The sequence below is a fragment of the Ipomoea nil genome, unplaced genomic scaffold (assembly GCF_001879475.1).
Source record: "Ipomoea nil cultivar Tokyo-kokei standard unplaced genomic scaffold, Asagao_1.1 scaffold1407, whole genome shotgun sequence".
NCBI lineage: Eukaryota > Viridiplantae > Streptophyta > Magnoliopsida > Solanales > Convolvulaceae > Ipomoea > Ipomoea nil.
In genome coordinates, this window is record NW_017617835.1 from 2,598,858 (window position 1) to 2,621,752 (window position 22,895).

The 22,895-nt window shown below is 34.0% G+C and overlaps 4 protein-coding genes across 7 annotated transcripts; 3 read left to right on the top strand and 1 right to left on the bottom strand.

Moving 5' to 3' along the window:
- Positions 1 to 3,270: 3,270 nt before the first annotated feature.
- On the top strand, positions 3,271 to 6,565 carry LOC109186497 (meiotic nuclear division protein 1 homolog). Of its 4 annotated transcripts, XM_019336499.1 has the most exons (11): positions 3,271 to 3,448; positions 4,164 to 4,244; positions 4,712 to 4,828; positions 5,156 to 5,194; positions 5,282 to 5,389; positions 5,486 to 5,548; positions 5,651 to 5,702; positions 5,834 to 5,878; positions 5,982 to 6,061; positions 6,165 to 6,295; positions 6,355 to 6,565. In XM_019336499.1, the coding sequence occupies exons 1-10, from the start codon at positions 3,380 to 3,382 to the stop codon at positions 6,255 to 6,257; spliced, it is 747 nt and encodes a 248-aa protein (XP_019192044.1). In that variant the 5' UTR covers positions 3,271 to 3,379; the 3' UTR covers positions 6,258 to 6,295; positions 6,355 to 6,565. The 4 variants fall into 4 exon arrangements, with proteins under 4 accessions (XP_019192044.1, XP_019192045.1, XP_019192043.1 ...); XM_019336498.1 differs by having other exon boundaries at positions 3,272 to 3,448; positions 6,165 to 6,565; XM_019336502.1 differs by having other exon boundaries at positions 3,274 to 3,382; positions 6,165 to 6,565.
- Positions 6,566 to 11,219: 4,654 nt separating this feature from the next.
- Positions 11,220 to 13,678, top strand: LOC109186498 (vacuolar protein sorting-associated protein 32 homolog 2-like). Its single transcript, XM_019336503.1, has 7 exons — positions 11,220 to 11,429; positions 11,580 to 11,678; positions 12,161 to 12,260; positions 12,525 to 12,610; positions 12,697 to 12,788; positions 12,983 to 13,094; positions 13,192 to 13,678. Exons 2-7 carry the CDS (start codon positions 11,607 to 11,609, stop codon positions 13,381 to 13,383), a joined length of 654 nt encoding a protein of 217 aa, XP_019192048.1. The 5' UTR covers positions 11,220 to 11,429; positions 11,580 to 11,606; the 3' UTR covers positions 13,384 to 13,678.
- A 476-nt stretch (positions 13,679 to 14,154) lies between these two features.
- Positions 14,155 to 14,979, bottom strand: LOC109186500 (arabinogalactan peptide 22-like). Its single transcript, XM_019336505.1, has 2 exons — positions 14,648 to 14,979; positions 14,155 to 14,549 (listed from the first exon to the last, which is right to left on the bottom strand). The coding sequence occupies exons 1-2, from the start codon at positions 14,856 to 14,858 to the stop codon at positions 14,476 to 14,478; spliced, it is 285 nt and encodes a 94-aa protein (XP_019192050.1). The 5' UTR covers positions 14,859 to 14,979; the 3' UTR covers positions 14,155 to 14,475.
- A 3,348-nt stretch (positions 14,980 to 18,327) lies between these two features.
- Positions 18,328 to 22,374, top strand: LOC109186494 (asparagine--tRNA ligase, cytoplasmic 1). The gene is made up of 6 exons (XM_019336496.1): positions 18,328 to 18,877; positions 19,493 to 20,134; positions 20,277 to 20,530; positions 20,605 to 20,734; positions 21,680 to 21,738; positions 21,912 to 22,374. Exons 1-6 carry the CDS (start codon positions 18,404 to 18,406, stop codon positions 22,093 to 22,095), a joined length of 1,743 nt encoding a protein of 580 aa, XP_019192041.1. The 5' UTR covers positions 18,328 to 18,403; the 3' UTR covers positions 22,096 to 22,374.
- Positions 22,375 to 22,895: the final 521 nt, after the last annotated feature.

Genomic DNA, 22,895 nt, shown 5'->3' on the forward strand with positions numbered 1-22,895 from the left:
AATAATAATAATAATAATAATAATAATAATAATAAAATCATATAGATTTTATCAAATGAATATCAACAAGAATCAAACTTGTAAACTTTTAGTACAAGAATCACACCTCATACACTCACTTAACTACACATTTTAAAGAAGTTTACTCGTAATTTTAATTTATCATGTGTGAGCCCGTTCAACATTTACTTGTGGATTTTGATTTGTGAGTAGGGTTTGGAAATTCCAAGTATATTTTGGATAATATTATAAGAATGATTTGTTTTTACTAGAAATTTTATCACACGCTATTGAATAAAATTGTTGATATCAACACTATTTTTAAATATAATTTCCCATATTAATAAATGCTTATTGAAAATTGGGAATACTCTTACAACATGTTTAATTGGTTCACGAAATACATTAGAAATGGAATAACATTTAAATAAAACGTATTTCGTTGTTTGGTAAGTTATTGTATTCCTGAGAATAGTATTATGGGGCCTCTGTTGGACCACATCGACGACATTCAACAACAATCAACAAAGGCCCAATGGCGATTGACGTCGGCTTGGTGATAGATTTGTTGAAAAAATAGCAAAAAAGGCAAATTAAGTGGTTATTTTGTGATACAACTATATGTGGGGTCCACTTTTGATGTGGGTCATTTCACGTGGATTCGGGTTTGATTGTAGCGAGACGAACAAATTAATATATTGTAAGCTCAAAACAGATAATGAGTTAATGAAAAATTGATTATCAAAATACACCAATTTTAGTTGGAAAATGAATGTGTAAAGTCTTGAAACAAGCACTTGTCCCACATTGGAAAAAAAAATTAAAAATTACATCACTATATATACAAGAACCTTTTAAAAGAATGTTGAATTGTATAGTATATAGACTATTTCTCGTGTGTTACGAATATAGTCTGGAAAAGTGACTGGCCTAGCAGGAACCAACCACTTGAGGATGACGTTTTCTATTGGAATCGAGAAAATTAAATCAACTTATTTTCCTCAATACTAGTTGCAGTATTTAATTATAATTTTTTAAAGTTCAATTCAAGAACGTAATTACTTTTTTTGTCAAAAATTATAAAGTATATTTGACCATTTCGGTCTCCTACTAATAATAATCAAACTTCATAACTTATATTATATTCTAAAAAATCTAAATTCAAATTCAAACATATAGCCCTCATAGGAGACATAGGTTAATTAACTTTTGTTGGGAAATCAAATGCTAGATATAGCCTGCGGCTATTCATGGTCTATATTTGTGGTTAAGCCTAAAAGGGTAATGTTATAGTCCAAAAGAGGGAAAATGACACTTTTTGCATTTGAACTATATGTTTATAGTAATTTTTTTGTTTCAATTATTTATGTATCTATATTAGTTTATCAAGTATTTTAAAAGTAACGATTTTTCACCATATTTATTAAATACGAATTTAGACTATTAAAAATAAAAATAGCAGAATTAATACGTAAACATAAATAATTCATTATTGTTAAATTTCTGTTTAAATTTTAATTTTGTTACTAGCATTAGTTTTAAATTATAATTATAGTGTTTGCAAACGGTGTATGTTCTTTTTTTCTTCCATTTAATCACATTCAACATACAAGCAATAATTTGTTGAAAAATGAAATTGACTTGAAATACATATTTTGTCATTATTTTTAACAATTCAAAAATCTATTTAATAGAAAGGGGGAGAAGTCTAATTTTGCCTGCAAGTGTATGTAATTTTGCCTTGTTAACATTCATTGATCGGGTGCACAAACTTTCACTTATAAGTGAACCTACTTTCACTTAGGTACACCAAGTTATAACTATAAGTGCACATAGATCTGGACACGTGGCGCGCGTTGAATTGTTCGCAGTTCTCTCCTGGACGCGGTTCGAACTTGAACGCGAGTCTATGTATGAGAATAACATGTTATTTTATATATCCTAACTATTTAGATTGATAACACGACAATTTGATTTTAATTATTTAATAACACTTCATTAATATAATATGGAATAATTCACAGTGGTACTGAAATAATAATCAATTCGCTAATAATAAATATAAAATAAAATAAGATACTATAAAATAAATACATAATGTGATAATTCATGAACCTAATTCTTTATGTAGTATGATGATACGTCTTTAATAGTATGCAAGTCTTGAAATATCATATTTGCTGGTGGAAGCCAAAATGGTGATTGCTAATTACTTGAAGCTCTAGTTCTCCAGGAAATTTTGGGGAAAAAAAAAAACAAGTAAATCACAATTTTTTTTTTTTTTTTTAATATTGTTGTTGTATACATTACAGGGTTCTTGACTTCTTTGTATTCTAGTGCTTGATGTATTCTGCAAATATGTAATGTCTATGATGAATACATGATCCCTAATTTGTAAGTGAGCTATAAATTTTTTTGCTTTTCATATATGTGACGAATTTTTAAAAATTCTGATAAATGATGGTAAATTTATAGTTAATTGATCCTTACAATTTGTACATTATGTATTTATGTTGGAATCTGGTGGAATCATATTGTGTGTCTGTGAGTCTATGACTATGTATATGTTGAATTGTTGAGCTATAAATTTTGGACATTTCCATATTAATGATGAATTTTGATTATAGTATGGATTTATGGCATTTATATGTTCCATTAATATGCATGAATGAAAAATTGTATTAAAATTTCTCCCTTTCAAAAAAAAGTATTAAAATTTCTCCAAAAAAAAAAACTGTATAAAATGTGAATGTTGAAATGTGGTGGAAGTTTGTTGTAAGTATTGCGTATGTTCATTGAGCCTTAATTTTTGGACATTTTCATTAAAATGATAAATTCTTATTAAGATCTGAATAATTGATTATTGATATATTATGTATTTCTGTTTGATGATTGTATAAGTCCTAAATTTGGACAATTTCATGTATATATGATTACTAAAATCTGATTATATTATTTATTGTATGAATGTCGGTGTATGTCTGTTACGGTATGTATGACTATATTGTGTATTTGTGTTCATTTGTTTACTGATTCCATCCTTATAGATGGAAAACATTAGTGGATTTGGACATCATTCCTCCTCAAGTCGTCAACTAAAGAAGAAGGGCTTTAGATGTGATTAATAAAGATGGAGGCTCAAAAGTACAAATTATATAAAATTCAGGGTCCAAGAAATAATAATTTCATTCTTAGAACTGCGGTAATTTCAACTTGAAAGGCACGGAAAATGGCGGCTTTAAAACTTTCCCGCCAAAATAGCACCATAGAAATAGAACTCATATTTCTGGAATCTTCTTGAACACGTTTGCCTGTTTCGCACACGGGCTGCATTTCAGTTGGATTAGCTCCGCGACGACTGAGAGACTGGTGATTAGCTATGGTATGCATTTCTCTCTTCATCGAAACCCTGGATTTTCCGTCTCAGATCACTGAATTTTCTATCCTTGTACGCCACTGTTTCCATTCGATTTCTATTTTGTTGGGAAATTTGATTTGTTATAATTGAAATTCCATCATTGTATGAACAATTTTGGTGGTAATTACTCTGTAGCAACGTTGAGCGGTTATATTCTTCTGGACGGATATTGTTACGGTTTTAGGCTTGTTGTAACTTGTAAACAAGGAAGGGAGTCCGATGTATATAAATTTGTGGATTCTGAAATTTTGCTTTGGGGGAAAGTGAAAATATCAATCTTAGGAGCTTTCTACAAGCACATATTGCATATGTTTTTGACAATTATAGGATATAGCTAGTCTGATATTTAGTTAGGAAGACTATTTCTGCCCTTCTATATGAGCCTAGGCCATTAATTATTTTAGATGTTCATCAGTTTTAGTGTCAATTTGAATCTCAGAATGTTTTCCAGAATCGTCTAGTTGCAGTTGCAAATTTATCCTTCTAAAGAAGAAGAGAACACACACACAAGCATGTTGTTTCATATGGACGAATGAGCCTTAGGGCTTAGGCACATATCATATATATTTTGTGAACTTGCTTCTGAATATGGAATCAGCAAAAATGGATATTCAAATGTTTAAATCATTATGGCTTAGAAGTTCAGTTTTGTGTCTGAATTCTGCGTGACTAGTACATAGTGGAGAAGTGGCACACATTGCTTTTGTGAACTTAAGCATCTGACTTCTGTTGTGCTGTTGTGCAGTCAAAGAAAAGAGGCCTTTCCTTGGATGAGAAACGAGAGAAAATGCTGCAAATCTTTTATGAATCACAAAACTTCTTCCTTGTAAGTCATGCTCTTTTTGTTCTTATGGTCTTCAAACGAATAGAGCTTTGGTTCCTTTGAAAAACCAATGCTCCCTAGACTTCACAGAATTGTAGAGAAATTCAATTGCTTATAACTTAACCTTATCCCCTGTGTTTTCTGCACTTGTACTGGCAACAGCAGAAACTAAGTCCTATTTTGTTTTTCTTACTATTCTAAATTGTGGTGTCTCTTTCTTCTGGTTTGGGGCCTGGGGGATGGGAGGATGGCTAACTTATGTCAACAAGTGAGCCCACAAGCTAAAATCTTATAATTATTGTTGTTGTTGTTATGCTTAAAAGTTCCAATAGATAGTTATTATCAGAAATTTTGAAAGTACTTGGCACTATCCAGAAGTGAATCAGTCTAAAAGCTTATGTTTTAGTTGAGCCATAAACATATTTTATCTTAGTGATATGAAGTTTATATCTTTTCTTTGCATTTATCAGTTAAAGGAGCTTGAGAAGTTGGGTCCTAAGAAAGGTGTGATTAGCCAGACTGTAAAAGATGTTGTCCAAAGTTTGGTGGATGATGACCTTGTTTCAAAAGACAAGATAGGGACTTCTGTGAGTAATTTTCCAGATTTGTGTTATTACAATTTATTTATTAAATTTTGTACTGCTAAGCACAAAATTTCCTTTGTATGTACTATGCACTTCATTATTTTGTGTTTAGGATGTTACAAGAGGTGGTTTTTTGTTACTGATGGAATTGAATTTAGTCGCATTATTTGTTTCCAATTATATAGAGGTTATTTGTGGTTTGTTGTTATGATCGAGGTTGTTCATTGTTATATCTGATTGAGCATTTTGCATATCTATTGTGTTATACTACCATTTTGAGATTAAAAAAAAAAAAAGAAAGAGGATGTAACAATGTTTATAAATTTTCAGGTATATTTTTGGAGCCTTCCTAGCTGTGCTGGGAACCAGGTGACCATACTTTACATGTTATGTAGAGTATATTATGTGGAAACTACTTTTATTGTGACAATTTAATCCATGATACCTATTTGACAGTTAAGAAATGTGTATAAGAAGCTTGAGGCTGATCTCCAATCCAGTAAAAAGCGGCATGTGGAACTTGTTGAACAATGTCAGAATTTGAAGAAAGGACGTGAGGAATCAGTAAGTGCACTGGGTTATATATGTTTTCGTAATAATCCATTTCCAAGACCTTTTATTAGGATCAGCTTATTGGCCTTTCTGCATTGGATGCATCAGGATGAACGAGAAGAGGCGTTGGAGGAGTTAAAAGCTACTGAACAGAAACACAAGGAGTTAAAGGTTGAGACTACATCCTTATGTTTTGGATAACAAAATAGTGTATTTCTTGCAATATATGAAAGGAGACTACACTAATAAGTGCATGGATGATTCATTCTGCAGGAAGAATTGGCACAATATGCAGACAATGACCCAGCTACTGTTGAAACAATGAGTTACTGATTCTTCTGATAATTCAACCAAATCATTACATAAAAAAATGCTCATTTTTCTACATGCCAGGGTATATATATATACATATATAAAGATTTTAAATCATTCTAACGTGTTGCATTCGTTTGACAGGGAATGCTGTTCAAGTTGCTCATGCAGCAGCCAACAGATGGACAGGTTTCTCCGTTTGTGTTATCGAGTCCATACCTCATTTCGCTCGAGAGTTTTTTTTTAAAAAAATGGTTTGCTTTGTTTTCTGACAAATTCTTGTGTGTTACAGATAACATCTTCACACTGAGACAATGGTGTTCTAATAACTTTCCTCAGGCCAAAGAGCAACTCAATCATCTATACAGTGAGGTAACACTTTCCCAGTACACGGATGTAAGCAGATCATAGTAAAACTTGAAGAAAACCAGGATTATATAAGTATCTCTGTTTTTGGTTTTGTTTTGAAATTCAGGTGGGAATTACAGATGACTTCGACTATGTGGAGTTGCCAGCGGCAGTACCTCATCCTCCTGTTGGAGATCAGATAGCAAGTGACTCCGTTTAGGTGGTTCTCAAGAACTTGCTTTATGTTCAAGCACACTTATTACAAACGCAAACCACCCTCCCCCAGCTCTTGGGAGTTGAGGCCTCAGCTAAGTAGAGGGCATGAGTTTCTATTGCTCCGTATCTGATATGATATTGCTACTGAATGTATATGTATAAACCTTGATTTAGTCATTTAAATCGATGCCAGTAGATTATAGTTATGCTTTACAGTCAGCAAGACAAGTATATTTGTGCTTTTTCAAGTATAGAAGAATGAAGTGGACAAATCACATTATTATTTTTAAAATACAATTTCAATTAGATGGTTGGTAAAATTGCCTGTAGTTCTTTATACATAATCAGAGGTTTCAAGTGTAAGAGCAAATATGCTATTTTTTTGTGTGTGTGTAAATAATGAAGTGTTTTGGGTTTTTCTCTATCTGTCTTACAGTTCGGATTTACCCGATTAATCTCAGTTCGTTTTGGGAGGCATGATAGTTGGGTTCAAGGGGAATCAAACTCGGGTTATCCCTAAAATCGTCCTCATAAATAAATCATTATTTGTATACTGAATGTACATTATTTGATATTATATAAAAAATTATGTATTTTCAAATAATGTACTTTTTATTTATGGTTTACACAAATGTGTGAACCATGGTCTATGGAATACAATCGTTATGCCGTGCATCCGTATGCACCGTACATGGTGCATACGGATGCAAAAATGACGTCGTTTTGACATCTAACTTAAAAAAAAAAAAAATCAGAATTGTATAACTACACATTCATAATTTCATAACTATACATCCAGAATTACTTAACTACACATCCATAATTTTATAACTATAAATTCATAATTGCATAATTACACATCCATAACTTCATAATTATACATCCAAAATTATATAACTATACATCCAAAATTACATAACTATACATTCATAACTTCATAACTATAAAATCAATTGCATAACTACACCAACACCATGCATAATAATGGTTGTATTCGAACCAGATGAGGCCGAAAGTTTTGGGTCGTCATAGTAAACCAATTCTTAGAAGTTAGAAGGCCCAAAGTTGCACTACCTCCGTTAAGTCTGAAAGAACAAACCCCTTCGCCGAGCCCGTATATATCACTCATAAACAAAAACCCTAACCCTAGAAGTTATCAGTCCTGACCGCTCGACCTCACCAGCGTACTTCTCCGCTTTCTTCCGGCTACACAGAAATCGACCATGGGTAATCTCAATCTCTCCTGTTATTGCTGGCCTTGCAGTATTTATTTTGCTTTAATTTCTGTAATTTTTCAATTTTTGATCTGGTTCATCGCACAATTCCAGGTAAGGTGCACGGTTCTTTAGCTCGTGCCGGTAAGGTGAGAGGCCAAACGCCTAAGGTTGCTAAGCAGGACAAGAAAAAGAAGCCCCGCGGCCGCGCCCACAAGCGCATGCAGTACAACCGCCGCTTCGTCACAGCCGGTGAGTCTTTTTTTTCTTCATCAGTTTCCGTCTTTCAATTATTTTTATGTGCTGGATCCACAATATCTTTTTCCCATATGTATGTGTTCACGTCTGCGTGCTACATTGTCGCATTTCAAAAATTTGCAGTAGCGACCTGAGAGCTATTGCCGCTCCTATCATTTATAGGATGTCTGAAATCTTTAATTAAGTTATCAATTATTTATTATTTTAGTTTGTCAAATTACTCTAAGATGTTGCCAGAATTCTCAAGATTGTTGTCTTAATAAGAATTCAGATCTATACCAATCTCATTTACAAGACTATTGTCTAATTGTACCTTAAGTTGATACATTTTAAGGGGATGTTAAGATGTTTAGTTCACGGGAACATGAGATTAGTGAGTTAATAGAATTATTTTCTAAAAGGTAATGTGAGGTTACATGATTTCCTCCAGTTTGATTGTAGGATGTAATATTACCTTAGAGTTCTCAATAAAACTGATAGATGTGGTATAAAGGGCAAACTGGCAAAGTGGAAATATTTTAAAGTAATAATGTAGGTAATCACATTACCCTTACTTTATCTATGTATTATTTTTTGGTTGGCGGGGTAATGTTAGGTTATCACATAACTTGAACTAAACAAGGAATTTGAAGATAATCATGCTCGCATTATCTTGGTAATGTTATATAACATCAACTTTTGGTTGAATTTTGCTTTCTGGGTTGGTTTTTATCTTTTCTATAGTTAGATTTTTGGCTTCTGAGGACTAATGAATTGGTGAAAAACTTCGTCACTATAAATTGTCTATGCCCACTTTTATAGGGATCTAATGCTTTAGTCTCTTGTGTTGTTATGGTCTCTTCTTTGTACTTATTGCTATGGGTTGTGAATTGTGATTTTTCATGTCAAAAAAATGCTGAACACGAATGTATATAAAATTTATATAATTATTGGCAGAGGAATTGTATAATCCATATATGGTTGTTGAAATTTGTAGTGATTGCTTTATGACAGATTGTAGAGATTCAGTTTTTGTCGGATATATATATATTTTTTTTTAAATTTAGTATGATATTTATGCTTGGTAGTTGTTGATGTTTTGTGCATTATTAGCATCTGTAGCGTTATTTGATTTTTTTTTCTGATCCGTGTTCTTGACTTCTTGTATACAGTTGTTGGCTTTGGAAAGAAGAGAGGACCAAACTCTTCTGAGAAATAAGTTATTTAATGGATCCTCTTTTTTTTTTTTTTTTTTTTTTTTTTAAGATATGGAGTTTGGAATTGGGATGATGGAAAGTTCCATATATCTTGTTGTTATAGAATTTCAGTGGCTGTACTACACTACAATTTCAAGCTCGTGATGATGTATGTTGAACCTCTGCCTCGTTTGTCATTGGATTAATACAGTCATTTTGTTCAATTCTCATTTTGTGCTGCGTATAGTTGTTATTGGATTAAAATACTAGGGGTGTAAATGAGTTAGTTGAGCCTGAATAGTTCAAGATCGAAAATATTTTACATCCAAATGTCATAATAATAAACTCAAAACCAAAACTGAGACAATTGAATTTCTATTATTTCTTTGTTTTTGATAAATTCAAAACAACCTTGAATTTACAAGAAATGATTAAGGCCATAGCTTTATGACCATAGTTGATAAATTATATAACTTGTTTTTAACTTTTAAGTGACTCAGTTTGTATGGTTTGCTAGTCCACTAGTTGATGGGTTGGGTTATAAAGAGTATGATTTGGCCCTTAGCCTGTGATGGGCCAGTTCGAATGAGCCAAATTGACCCATTTTGACACATTACGCAAATTATGCTGTGGACTCGTACACAATACAAATCCAAAACGACGACATTCCAATTGAATTTTTTTTTTTTTTTTTTTTTTTTGATTTTGTCTTGCCGTTATCAGCATTATTCGTTTGTGGAATTATGAATATACAGTTATGGAATTATAAATGTACAGTTATGAAATTATGAACTTACAATTATGAACATAGAGCTTTAAAATTGTAAACATAGAGCTTCGAAAATTATGAATGTACAGTTATGGAATTATGAACACAGAGCTCTGACATTATGAACTTACAATTATGAACATATAGTGATAAAATTATGAACATAGAGCTCTAAAATTGTGAACATAGAGCTTCGAAAATTATGAATTTACAGTTATTGAATTATGAATGTACAGTTACGGAATTATGAATGTACAGTTATGGAAGTATGAATGTACAGTTATGAAATTATGAACACAGCGCTCTGACACTATGAACTTACAATTATGAACCATATAGTAATAAAATTATGAACATATGCTCCTATATCGAAGCGATCTGAATTTTTTTTTTTTTTAAAAAAAAAAGATGGAAGATAATGGTGCCACTAACAACACTGTTACCGTGTCAACAATGCATGCTGGACGCGGGTCTATAGCATAACTATTGGACACATTACGTTTTTTTTTGTGTAGTCCAGAATTAATGAGTAATCTTCGCGTTGGATTGTAGGCACTTTTTATCCAAAAACAAAAATTGAACATCCTTTGATTAAGAATAGATAAATTCTTTCCACTCAATCACACCTCTCAGATTATTTTGTCACATTACTGATTGACCTAAAAAAATGTAATAGATTGCTTTCACAAATTTAATCCCTATCTTCTCACACGAAATTCATTCCCCAAAGTTACAACCTACTTTGTAATATGATACCAAGTAACCAACTACTAAACAACACAAACTTTCGCCTCATTGGCTTTTCTACGGGTAACGGAACCCCAACCCCCCCCCTCCGAAAAAAAAAAAAAAAAAAGGTGTCCAACTTAGATTAGATACAAATTTTTATTAAAATACATATAGAATTTTAGTTTAAAGGAATAAGGTTCGAATTGGTCACTGAACGTAACCTGAAAATGCAATTAGGTCACTGAAACGAAAAAGAAGTGCAATTAGGCCACTAAACACACCAAAAACGTGCAATTAGGCCACTGAACACTCCAAATATATGCAATTTTACTGGATAGCAGGTTACCATCAATTTTAGCAGGTTACCTGCTTACGTGGCAGCTGAGTTGGCATTTTTAATAAATTTTAAAGTAAATTTAATAATAAATTTTAATTTTTTTAAATAAATTTTAAATTTTACTTGATTACCATATATTTTTTTAATTTTTTAAAAAATTTATTAAAAATTATTTAAAAATGCCAACTCAACTGCCACGTAAGCAGGTAACCTGCTAAAATTGATAGTAACCTGCTATCAGGTAAAATTGCATACATTTGGAGTGTTCATTGGCCTAATTGCACTTTTTTTTTTTGTTTAATGGCTTAATTGCATTTTCAGGTTAGGTTCAGTGGCTAATTTGAACCTTATTCCTAGTTTAAATAACAAAAAGGAACAAAAAAAAAAAAAAAAAAAACGGAAATTTATTTACGCTGATGGTGGGGTCCGTCTGCAAGCGCCCAGAACATTCCGCGTCGACCGATTCTTTCAAACTCAGATTACACGGTTAAGCAAAACCGAAGCCCAGACTCCAGACACGGTGAAAAGCCTCCCAAAACCCCCACTCACGCCGGTGTCCGCTGGTTCCATCTTCCCTGAAGTTCTCCTGATCCATCTTTTATCTGTTCTTATAAAAAACGCACGCACTGCAAATTCACATATCTTTTTTCACTTCGGTCGCGATTCTCCACTGATTCTGTAACCCTAAATTCAGGTTCGTTTTTCAATTTTTCATCATTTATGCAAAAATTTCTTACACTTTCTGTGCTACTTTATACTGGATGGGATGAGAGGTTCCGTACTTCTGTTTCCTAGTTACGGATTGTGTTATTTCTCCGTTTAAATGTCTTGTTTTTGGAATCAGGGATCCTAGACTGGTGGAATAGCGAAGATGTTTTCTCGGATTTTTGGCAAACCAAAGCAGGAAACTAATGCTCTCTCGACTCTAGATAAACTGAACGAGGTAAGTGTCACTCTATGCATGATCATCTCGTATTCATGTACGGAGTATAATTTTGTCTGTTTGGAGGTCTAATTTCTTTTGTATGGGAGTTTAATTAGTTTCTAGTTCGAATGATATTCTTATGTAAATTGTTGTGCATCTTGTGATATTTGTAAGTGGTGTGCATCATTTGCTTTCCAATAAACTGCTATGATACCTATTCTATTCTGACATCAATATCAGCAGGATTTGGTTGTACAAGCTTCCTACATGTATAGGAAACATTTTGTTATTTGGAGATTTTTTTTTTTTTTTTTTTTTTTTTTTTTTTTTTTTTTTAATCTCAGGAAGAATAAATATATCTAGTGTTTTCATGAATTCCCCTTATATTTCTCTTGCTCTTAGAATATAGTTTCATGCATTTGAACTGTTCCCTGTGATTTGAGTTTCCCATCCTCCACATTTAGTCTTTTGTGCTTAAATTTACTACTTCGTTTGACTAGACACTGGAGATGCTTGAGAAGAAGGAGAAAGTACTTCAAAAGAAGGCCTCTTCAGAAGTTGAAAGGGCTAAAGATTTTACAAAAGCAAAGAACAAGAGAGGTATTGCCGGAATGCATGTGTCTTTTATTTGAAAATGTCCCATACTTATATGGATCTATGCATTCTGCCTTCTTGGCCGATTGTTATTGCCCATGAAAATTCTGTTAAATCCATTTCTATGAGGGTTAGTGAAAAATATTTTGTGTTTATTGTTATTGGCTTATTGCAAAGCATAATATCATGAAGTGGACTGATGAATGTTAGATCCCATAAAGGATTTCTACTAATTGATTTTTAACTTCTCGCACTCATTTGATAATGCAGCGGCTATTCAATGTTTGAAAAGGAAGAGGCTCTATGAGCAGCAAATTGAGCAGCTTGGAAATTTCCAGTTGCGCATCCATGATCAGGTTGACTATGATAGTTACACTTTGCACTGTCCTATGGTGTGTATTGGCCATAATTTGATTTACAAATTAACTTTCTCAATGTTCAGATGATAATGCTTGAAGGAGCAAAAGCTACAACCGAAACTGTAGATGCCCTTAGAACTGGGGCAGCGGCAATGAAAGCAATGCAAAAAGCCACGTGAGTATAAGAAAATAAATTTGTGATTGCCTGATGTAATTTTTTAAGTGCACATTAACTTAACAGCATAACTTTACGAAGGAGGACATAGTGTTTCAGAAATCAAGTGCTAGTGGCCCGTTTTCTTTTTCCTTCAGTGTTGAACAGTACATTGTAAACAGATCGCTCATCTTTAGATTCATCCTACTTTACAGGAATATTGATGACGTGGACAAGACAATGGATGAGATAAATGAACAGACTGAGAACATGAAAATGATTCAGGAAGCATTATCAACTCCAATGAGTGCAGTGGACTTTGATGAGGTTTGTCCTAAGCTCAATTTACATCTTAATTATTATTTTTTCTTTGCATTCTAGTTGTCCGGAATAATTTGCAATATCTCCAATTTTTGTCAAACAGGATGAACTGGAAGCTGAACTTGAAGAATTGGAAGGTGCTGACTTGGAAGAAGAACTTCTTCAACCAGCAACCACTGCCCCTGCCGCACCAGTGCATGTCCCAGCAGGCAAACAAGCAGCACGCCCAGTTCCTCATAGGAACACCGCTGAGGATGATGAACTTGAAGCATTGCAAAAGGAAATGGCGCTTTGAGCTAAATCCTTACGATATCTTGACCACCAGGACGTAGTACGCTGGGAATGATGGCAGGAACAAAAAGGGAAACCTCCTACCTTGGATGGTCATGAACTCTTAATTTCGGTTGTACTATATCCACATTCCATGATTTGTGACAAAAAAAATTGCCATCAATTCATTAGTTTTGGTCATTATGGAGTGTTTAAATTACTGTCCAGGTCAATATCCTTTGTACATGTATCCGTCTATCGTAGTATGTTCTTGCCCATAAATAGAATATTAAATTATCATAAAGATTTTTGGTGTGCAACTTTTAAGAATATTAGAGTATGTGGGCTACTGACCTTATTACAATTTATTACAATGTAGTATCTGTTAAAATATATATATATATTAATTAGTATGAGATATCTCACTTGCTTCCAAGCTCCTATAAACTGTGATTTGTCCATTCTTAAATGTAAATTATCTTTCGGCTTCTTGAATAGGACCTTGATCGAGACCTCTCGTACAAAATCAAACGGAGTATATTTATTTATGTGGTTGGATTCAACTTTACAAGATTTTAGTATTACAAAATCTTATATTTATTATGTTATTAGATTATTACAATATTTTTAGCATGAAAATCATATATTTATGTTATTGGATTATACAAGTTTTAGAGTTTCCTTGAATATGATTAAGTAGGGAGAGGATCCCTTAATTATGGGAGTGAGATTTTGTAATTATAGAAATGGAGACTAAGAGGATTCTTCATAAGATAAACTTGGCAACAAGAAAAAAGGTCCAAAAGCATTAAAAGATTTACTGAACTTCGTTCAAATTCATGCATAATCTGAACAATAATCATACAAGAGTTGAAAAAAAAAAAAAAAAAAAAACATATACACATGGTAAAAAGAAGGGGAAAATTCTGAAGAAATGCAAGTAAAACAGATAAAGAAGTTTACAATTTACCAAGAAATTCTGAACACATGGAAACTGAAATCCGAGTTTTTGGAAGTCAAAAACTAATAGAATATCAGATCAAATCAATACTCTAAAACAATCAAAATGCCAGTGTCAACTCCTCTAGAGACTAGAATTACATCCATCCCCCACTGCTTAATGAATAATGTAGGTAATTGCCAGAGCCACAAGCATAAGAACATATGCTATTCCTTGATCAATCGCCACTCCTGCAAATCCACAACCCATTATCACCACCATAACCCCCAATCACACTCGCATTCCAATCCAAAATGGCAACAGATTTGAGTATACGAGAGAGACTTACCATCGCTTGTGGGCGCAGGCGCCGGAGCGGAGACTTGGGCGTTAATGGAAGGAAACCCCAATGCCAAAATCAGAGCAACAACCGCCATTAATCTTGTCATCTCCATTTGAAGAATCCGCAGAAGAGGTTTAAACTTTAAACCTAAATCTGGGGATTTAAAGAGGGGTGGAGATGAAAGATAGAGTGTTGGGGAATGGAGAGGATATATCATATACAGAATATGTTGTGTGTATGGGCCGCCGTTCAATTATTGGTATCGATGAATCTGGACCGTTGATGGAGGAGGGCACATGCGTGCCCCCCTGCTTGGTTAGTTGCACGTTCTAAACCCAAGTCATACTGAGCTGTGCATAGTTGTATGGTGGACCTCATCTCAACAAAATTCTTCACTTCACAATTTTGATTTTGAATCTAACTCTATTTGCCAGTTTTTAAGTTTTAAAAATTGTATTTGTCTTCTACTTTTTGGATGGGTTTGGTTGAAATGATGTGTCCAGATGTATCACTTTTTCTAATTAAATGTTAGGAACAAAGCATCAAATAATCCATTGAATTATTAGTGTTTGTGTAATTGGGTGATTAAACAAAAAATGCAATTAAACTATTTAACTTTATAAATTTGTGCATATAGCATACATGTTATTGTGTTAGGGTATCCGTTCCAGGAAGTAAATTGATTTTATTTAATATTAAACTCATAGTGATATGGATTATTTCCCGAGTATACTTCCATGTACGTTCGGAGCGTTTGATTAGTATTCAAGTCAGGGTCGGATGTCTCATAGGGAATATTTTATTCTTGAAGGGTCAGGACCCTCACCTATATAAGGGCCTTAACCCCTCAACACAAGGGGCTCATTTTTCTGACAAATTATGCTATGCAACCGTGTACATCATGCATGGTGCACACGGGTCTAGATTCATAATTTCTATACTGTAGATTCATAATTTCTAAAATGTAAAAAAAGTTAATATTTTATATTATGTAAAAATAATAAAATATTTATTGACGAATAGAGATCAACATACACTCATAAGTACTTTCTTTTACTGCGGAGTCTAGTGTATATTAAATAATTGGAATAAGGGTCAAATAGGTCATCGAACTGCACATGATAATACAATTAGGTCACTGAACTCAAAAAACCAACAATTAAGTTTCTAAATTAACCAATTCCTAACAATTCATCTAATTTGAAGATTTCTAACAGGTCAACAACCAAATTAATTATTTTTTAAAAAATAAAATTTTAAAATTAATTATTAAAAAAAAAAAAAAAAAAACAGAAACGGCCGGAGACGAAGAAACTTCTTCGTCTCCGGCCATTTCTCTTTTTTTTTTTTTTTAATTACTTAAATAATTAATTTTTAAATTTTATTTTTTAAAAAATAATTAATTTGGGAGGATGACCTGTTAACCTGTTGGAAACTTACAAATTGGAAGATTTGTTTGAAATTGGTTAGTTTAGGGACCCGATTGTTGATTTTTTAGGTTCAGTGGCCTAATTGCATTATCTTGTGCAGTTCGATGCCCTATTTGACTCTTATTCCTAAATAATTTAACATTTAACAGTTAATAATAATATTTAGAGTAAATACTCAAAATGGTCCTTCGACTATAGCTAAATTCACAAATTAATCTTCGACTTTTAATTTCAACCAATTAAGTCTTTAACTTTGTAATTTTAACACAATATGGTCCTCTGTCTATTTGACCGTTTGTTGACTGTGATTTTTTAGGATATATATATAATTTCATAGTCCATCGTCGGTTTTTTAAGGTTCTGGTTGCATTTCCAGACCGCACTGTTACATTTGAATCCACTGCCGAAAGCAATCTACCAAATCCAGTCGCATTTCTTCATCCTCCCTTTGAATTCAATGTAGTTGAGTTCGTACCAGAGCGGAGAAGACGACGTGTTTCTGAACCAGTGCAACGTCATCCTGGAGGCCTCCACGTGCTCCGACGAGAGCTAAAGATTCTTCTGGAGATCGTCGATCACGGTCAACAAACGATCAAATAGATGGAGGACCAAATCATGTCAAAATTACAAAGTTAAGGACTTAATTTGTTGAAATTGAAAGTCGTGGACCAATTTGTGAATTTATCTATAGTGGAGGGATCATTTTGGGTATTTATTCTAATATTTATACTACTATAGAGAAAATTTCAATTTTGGTCCACTGACTATTGCACTTGTGTTAATTGCAACACTTGACTTTTAAAAATGTTAATTTAGTACTTTGACTATGTAATTTCTATCAATTTTTGTCACGCCGGCCAAATTGCCGGCCAAATCTCACCGGAAAATCTTAAACATTTTTTAATTTTTTATTTAGGGGGGCAAAACAGTCATTTTACGTTAAAAAAAATTAAAAAATTATTTACTTCTTCTTCTTCCTCAACACCTTCTGGAAGCCGTCGGAGTTCAAGCGCCAAGACCGGTCGGCGGCGGTGTTGGTGTCCGACAAGAGGAGTTGCTCCTTGGAGGCGCCGTGATCGTCGAAGTCGATACTTACTGCCTCCACCATTCGAACAGCAACTGAACCTTACTTTCTCACCTTCTCGTCGAAGTTCTCGCCGGCATTCGAACAGCAAAAAGGAATTCATCGTCGAAGTTCTCGCCGGCCAAATCGAACATCAACTGAACCTTACTTTCTCACATTCTCCTTATCTCTTTGTGAATGGAATCGAAATTGTGTCCATGCCGTCTGATTTATACTTCAGAGGCGACAATAATAATTATCCGATAATAAGTGATGTCCATTTTGATAACTCCACAGCCATGGAAACTCCGTACAGGCTGAACGTTGGGGGGGAGGCTCCTGGCGTAGATTACACTTCGGCAAGGGTCAATGGGTCATGGACAAAAGTAATAGAAACGCCCTTTTTTGGTTGTTCCATGTTGATGCCGGCGACGAGGGGAAGGATGTCGGAGGAGGGGAAGGATGTCGGAGAAGAGAAGGATGTTTAAATAACATGAAATGACACTTTTGCCCTTTTTATTTAAAATGTTTAAGTTTTTCCGGTGAGATTTGGCCGGCTATTTTGAGATTTAGCCGGCGTGACCAAAATTGATAGAAATTGCATAGTCGAAGTACTAAATTAACATTTTTGAAAGTCAAGTGTTGCAATTAACACAAGTGCAATAGTCAGTGGACCAAAATTGAAATTTTCTCTACTACTATATTCAACTAACTAATAGAAGTGTGACACATACATTTGTACAAACTTTTATGAAAGTTTTACACACAAATTTTAATTGTTATATCGTGCACCAAGATGGACCACTAATATATATTGTCATTTTAAATATATTGTATGTGTTTTTTAGTAAGATATTTATATTTATATTTTAATACATATTTATTTTAAGTATAAAATATCTAAAAAATAAGTATATAATCAATTAAAAATGAATATGTAAGTGGTCTATGAAACAATTTGCTTATAAATTCTTATTATTTAAATGATAAAAAATTACAATAAAATAAATCAATTTAAATTATATATAACTATCGAGTTCAAAAAAATCAATTAATAACTCACTTAAAAATCACACTTTAAACATGCTTGGAATTTTGTTTTTTTTTTTTTTTTGTTTTTGAAATGAGAATTTTGGTCATTTATGAGCAGAGCAGATCCGCTATTCCTTGAAAGCCCAGACCCAAATATATCTTTATGCAAAAACCCTATTCGTAAAAAACCCTCTACACTCTACAGCTTTGAGTGCTTGACGGGAAATCAACGCGAAAATGTCAGTTGATTCCACGCCGCCGGTGGACAAGCTCTCCCTGAGCGACTCCGTCGCTAAAGCAGAGTTCTCACAACGAGTCCTGATAAAGTCTATTCTTGGCCGTCCAGACGCCGGAGCTGGACTCGCCGGCCAAGTCGTCAAAATTGGTGGATGGGTTAAAACCGGCAGGGAGCAAGGGAAGGGGGCGTTTGCATTCCTGGAAGTGAATGACGGGTCGTGCCCGGCGAATCTACAGGTCATCGTCGACGCTGCCGTTCACAAGCTCGGTGATTTGGTTGCTACGGGGACATGCGTTCACGTGGAGGGACTGCTGAAGTTGCCCCCTGAAGGCACGAAGCAGAAGGTCGAGCTTCGGGTTCAGAAGGTCATCGCGGTTGGTACTGTCGATGCTGCTAAATATCCTTTGCCGAAGACCAAACTCACACTTGAGTTTCTTCGGGATGTTGTTCATCTTCGCTCGCGAACCAACACTGTATAGTCTCTTTTACGCTCTCAATTTACATTTTTTCTTTGTTGATTAGCTGATCTCTAGAATTTGAAATGCAGAGGGGATGCGAGTGAATGTTTTTTCCCAATATATCATTTTTTTTAAATGTTAACATTGTGATTTAACAATTTTAGTTTTCTAAAGGTCCCTGCGGATTCTGAACTAAATATCCAAATTGGTGAATTCATCATTTCCCTTTTGGAAAAGACTATTTTCTTACCTGAAGAAAAATTGTTACTTCAGATGAGCCTATTTTATAAAGTTTTAGTTTGATGCCTTCAAATATATGCTTTTATGAATCCTGATTTAGGTTTTCTCACTTTCCTGTCATACAATAGATTGATTTTATATTCATTGATATGGATTGTTCCTTATGACATATGCCTTCCTAGGGTTAGTATTTTTATTCAAGTTTATGTTCCTTCAGAAAAGAGAAAAGAGAAAAGAGAAGGATGATAGTCACTCAAAAATTTCATAAATGATCCTCTTTCCTGGTGTTCCTTCAACATATTGCATTGGATAATTCATTTTATGAGTTCTATTTATTTATTTATTTATTATTATTATTTACTGAAATCTAGTTTTTGCACATTCTTTTAGATTTCTTCACTTGCAAGAATCCGCAATGCCCTGGCATATGCCACTCACACATTCTTCCAAAAGCATGGGTTTTTATATGTCCATACTCCAATCGTTACCACCAGTGATTGTGAGGGTGCTGGAGAGATGTTTCAAGTCACAACTTTAATTAGTGAGGCAGAAAAATTGGAGAAGGATATGAAAGAAAACCCTCCTCCTTCTGATTCTGATATCAAAGCTGCTGAGCAACTTGTTAAGGAGAAAGGAGAAGCTGTTGCTAAACTAAAATCTGAGAGAGCGAGCATTGGGAAAGATGATCCTGGTGTTGCTGAGATCAATAAGAAAATAAGTGCTGCGGTTGGTGAGCTAACAAGGGCTAAGGAGAATCTTGCGAAGTTGGAAGAAAGATTCAAATTGGGAGAGAGGTGTAAGCATGCTGCTGGTATGCCTATGAAGGATGGGAAGATTGACTACTCTCAGGATTTCTTTGCCCGTCAAGCCTTCTTGACTGTTTCTGGGCAGTTGCAAGTTGAAACTTATGCCTGTGCACTTTCTAGTGTTTACACATTTGGTCCAACTTTTCGAGCTGAGCATTCCCACACTTCAAGACATCTTGCTGAATTCTGGATGGTGGAGCCTGAATTAGCTTTTGCTGATATTGAGGTATGCTGATGTCTGATGGTAGTAAACATTCCTACCCAACCCTGAGGACCTTTGGAGTCATTGTTGCTACCCTGTGGTGTGAATGTTTTTTTCAGGTTCTTGTATGCATGCATGAATTTGAAATTTTGAACCCTTTTTGTAGGATGATATGAAATGTGCAGAGGCATATGTGAGATTTCTGTGCCAGTGGTTACTTGACAACTGCCTAGATGACATGGAATTTATTGCTAAGTTTATTGACAAAGGTGCCATTGATAGACTTAGGTTGGTTGCTTCATCCGATTTTCGTCGGATAACTTATACAGAAGCCATTACCATTCTTGAGGAAGCAACCAAAGTCAAAAAATTTGAGAATAAAGTAGAATGGGGGATTGACTTGGCATCTGAACATGAAAGGTAATACTTTTTTGTCCTTGTTGGTGCATTACTGCATTTTTCAACTCTTTGTTCATGGTAATCCTATATTCTAGGTACTTAACTGAAGAGCATTTTAAAGCACCCACTATTGTGTACAACTACCCAAAAGGGATCAAAGCATTTTACATGAAGGTCAATGAAGACAAGAAGACAGTTGCTGCCATGGACCTGCTTGTCCCAAAGGTATGTTTGCACTTGCCAGTTCTGCTAAATGCTAATGTGTAATACCTCCAATTTTTCTAAAGTAGCAGTTTTCCCATACTTCACTGCTTCAAATGGCATGATGTACTCCTGCCAATGATGACCTAAATTCACAGGTGATATTTGATGTTAGTTAGTAAAACCCCTCATGGTATAATGCCAATTGACTCTAGGTTGTAGGTTTTTATTTTTTATTCTTAGGGTAAGAGCTGCCGAGTCATTTCAAAATGAAAGGAAAAATATCATGGTATTGGTTTCAGTTGTATCATCCTTGCACACAAACATTCAAATTACTGTTCTACTAGTTTAAAGTATGCCAGGAGCACTTATCCAAGAAAAGTAATAATTTAAAAAGATCAGTAGATGTGGATACAATCAAAGCCTTTCTGCAAAAGAGACTATAATCAAAGGCTATGTCAACATTTTTAAAAGTTGTTAATTCTACTTTTAGTCCCTCAACTATTTTTTTTTCATTTGTAGTCCTCAACTTCAAAATTGACCAGATTTGGTATGTGATTTTTGAAAAATTACCACTTCTAGTCCTAGTCAAGTACCAAATGTGGTACAAAATCCGGTTTTAAGTACTAAAAGTGGCAAGTTTTCAAAAGTTGGGTATCAAATCTAGTCAATCTTGAAGTGGAGGACCAAAAGCGAAAAAAAATGTAATAATTGAATGACTAGAACTGGCAAGTCTTTTAAAAAGACTTATTTCCAATTTAAAAATTTTGTTTTAGAAGCTTGAAGAATGCAAGATCTGATTATTTAACCAAAATCTGTCCAAAAGAGACTATCTATCAAAATTTTCTCCATATTGTTTGAAATCATCCTGTATTGTGGTTTGTTTGCCTTAGTTGAAGTATATTTTGTAACTTTGTGTGTGTGTGTGACTATGAAGTCCTTAAACTCTAATAACCTTTTGTTTTACAGGTGGGAGAACTAATCGGTGGAAGTCAAAGGGAAGAGAATTATGAGGTCCTCAGAGATAGGTATATGATGTTTTAGTGTTTGTAGTATTCTACATTTCTACTATTCTTGATCGGGTCCTCTGGTCCATGCTACTATACAAATAGAGTTTTATGTTTTTCAGACAAGTTTTTTCTATCCACAAAAAAAACTGAAATAAATTGGAGGTTTGATCCTAATGGACATTTAATTGCAGGATACTGGAGATGGGTTTGCCACTAGAGCCGTATGAGTGGTATCTTGACCTTAGGCGCTATGGTACTGTGAAACACAGCGGTTTTGGTTTGGGTTTCGAGAGAATGATTCTGTTTGCAACGGGGGTGGAAAACATCCGAGATGTCATTCCCTTCCCGCGATATCCTGGAAGAGCTGATCTCTGAAATGATGTTTCATAGATTGTTATTGGATCCAAGAGATTTTGAAATCGAAATAGCCTTGTGTGCCCCTTGAATTTCTTTACTCCCTATTTAGATAAATATGAATACATATGATGACGATTTGTCATACCCTTTTCACTGAATTGAAGATGTAGGATCTCTGTAATCTCCATTGTTCAATTATTGCACCAAGACTTTTGTAAAATCTGCTACATTACTTAACTAAAGTATATCATGAATTTGATACATATTGCCTTTGTGCATTTTGGCAATATTTGATTATTTGGTGGAGTGAAATATCAAGATTTTAGTTTTTATTGTTTCTTTGGGAAAATGGTCAAATAAGCTTTTAAACTTTACCTGAAATTTTGAAAAGTTAATAAGCCCTTTAACATGTTCTATTGAGACAATGAAGTCTAAAATCTGGTAAATGATGATAATCTAGTGGTTGGTGATGGTTGAATTGTCGGCCGATTGTCTTTTGTTGGAGATTGCCTTTTGTTGGAGAAGACAACCACTAGTCGACATTTTTTGTACTCAGGTGCGATCTTCAACAGTTAAAAAAAGTATAGAACAGATATTACGTAATAGAGTTAAAAAATTGTAACAATAATTCAGTCTTTCTACAGCAACTATGTCGTTATTTAATTTAAATTCTTTAATTTTTTGAATATAAAAAATAATAATAATTTGTTAATTTTTAATTTAATACGGAGTATTTGGAGACAATGCCTTCACCATCAGTTAGACAGTTACATATGAGCAAAATTAACCGGAATGCTAATTGCATAATTAACCATTTT

Bases quoted from the DNA above. Each gene is read 5' to 3' on its own strand.
- LOC109186500 (XM_019336505.1), bottom strand. From the start codon at position 14,858: ATGATATATCCTCTCCATTCCCCAACACTCTATCTTTCATCTCCACCC. The intron at 14,550-14,647 runs GTAAGTCTCTCT...GTGGATTTGCAG, and splicing joins GCCTGCGCCCACAAGCGATG to GAGTGGCGATTGATCAAGGA.
- LOC109186497 (XM_019336499.1), top strand. From the start codon at position 3,380: ATGGTATGCATTTCTCTCTTCATCGAAACCCTGGATTTTCCGTCTCAG. The intron at 3,449-4,163 runs GTACGCCACTGT...GCTGTTGTGCAG, and splicing joins TCACTGAATTTTCTATCCTT to TCAAAGAAAAGAGGCCTTTC. The intron at 4,245-4,711 runs GTAAGTCATGCT...TGCATTTATCAG, and splicing joins AATCACAAAACTTCTTCCTT to TTAAAGGAGCTTGAGAAGTT.
- LOC109186498 (XM_019336503.1), top strand. From the start codon at position 11,607: ATGTTTTCTCGGATTTTTGGCAAACCAAAGCAGGAAACTAATGCTCTC. The intron at 12,261-12,524 runs GTATTGCCGGAA...TTGATAATGCAG, and splicing joins AAAAGCAAAGAACAAGAGAG to CGGCTATTCAATGTTTGAAA. The intron at 12,789-12,982 runs GTGAGTATAAGA...CCTACTTTACAG, and splicing joins AAAGCAATGCAAAAAGCCAC to GAATATTGATGACGTGGACA.
- LOC109186494 (XM_019336496.1), top strand. From the start codon at position 18,404: ATGTCAGTTGATTCCACGCCGCCGGTGGACAAGCTCTCCCTGAGCGAC. The intron at 20,135-20,276 runs GTATGCTGATGT...CCCTTTTTGTAG, and splicing joins TAGCTTTTGCTGATATTGAG to GATGATATGAAATGTGCAGA. The intron at 21,739-21,911 runs GTATATGATGTT...ATTTAATTGCAG, and splicing joins TATGAGGTCCTCAGAGATAG to GATACTGGAGATGGGTTTGC.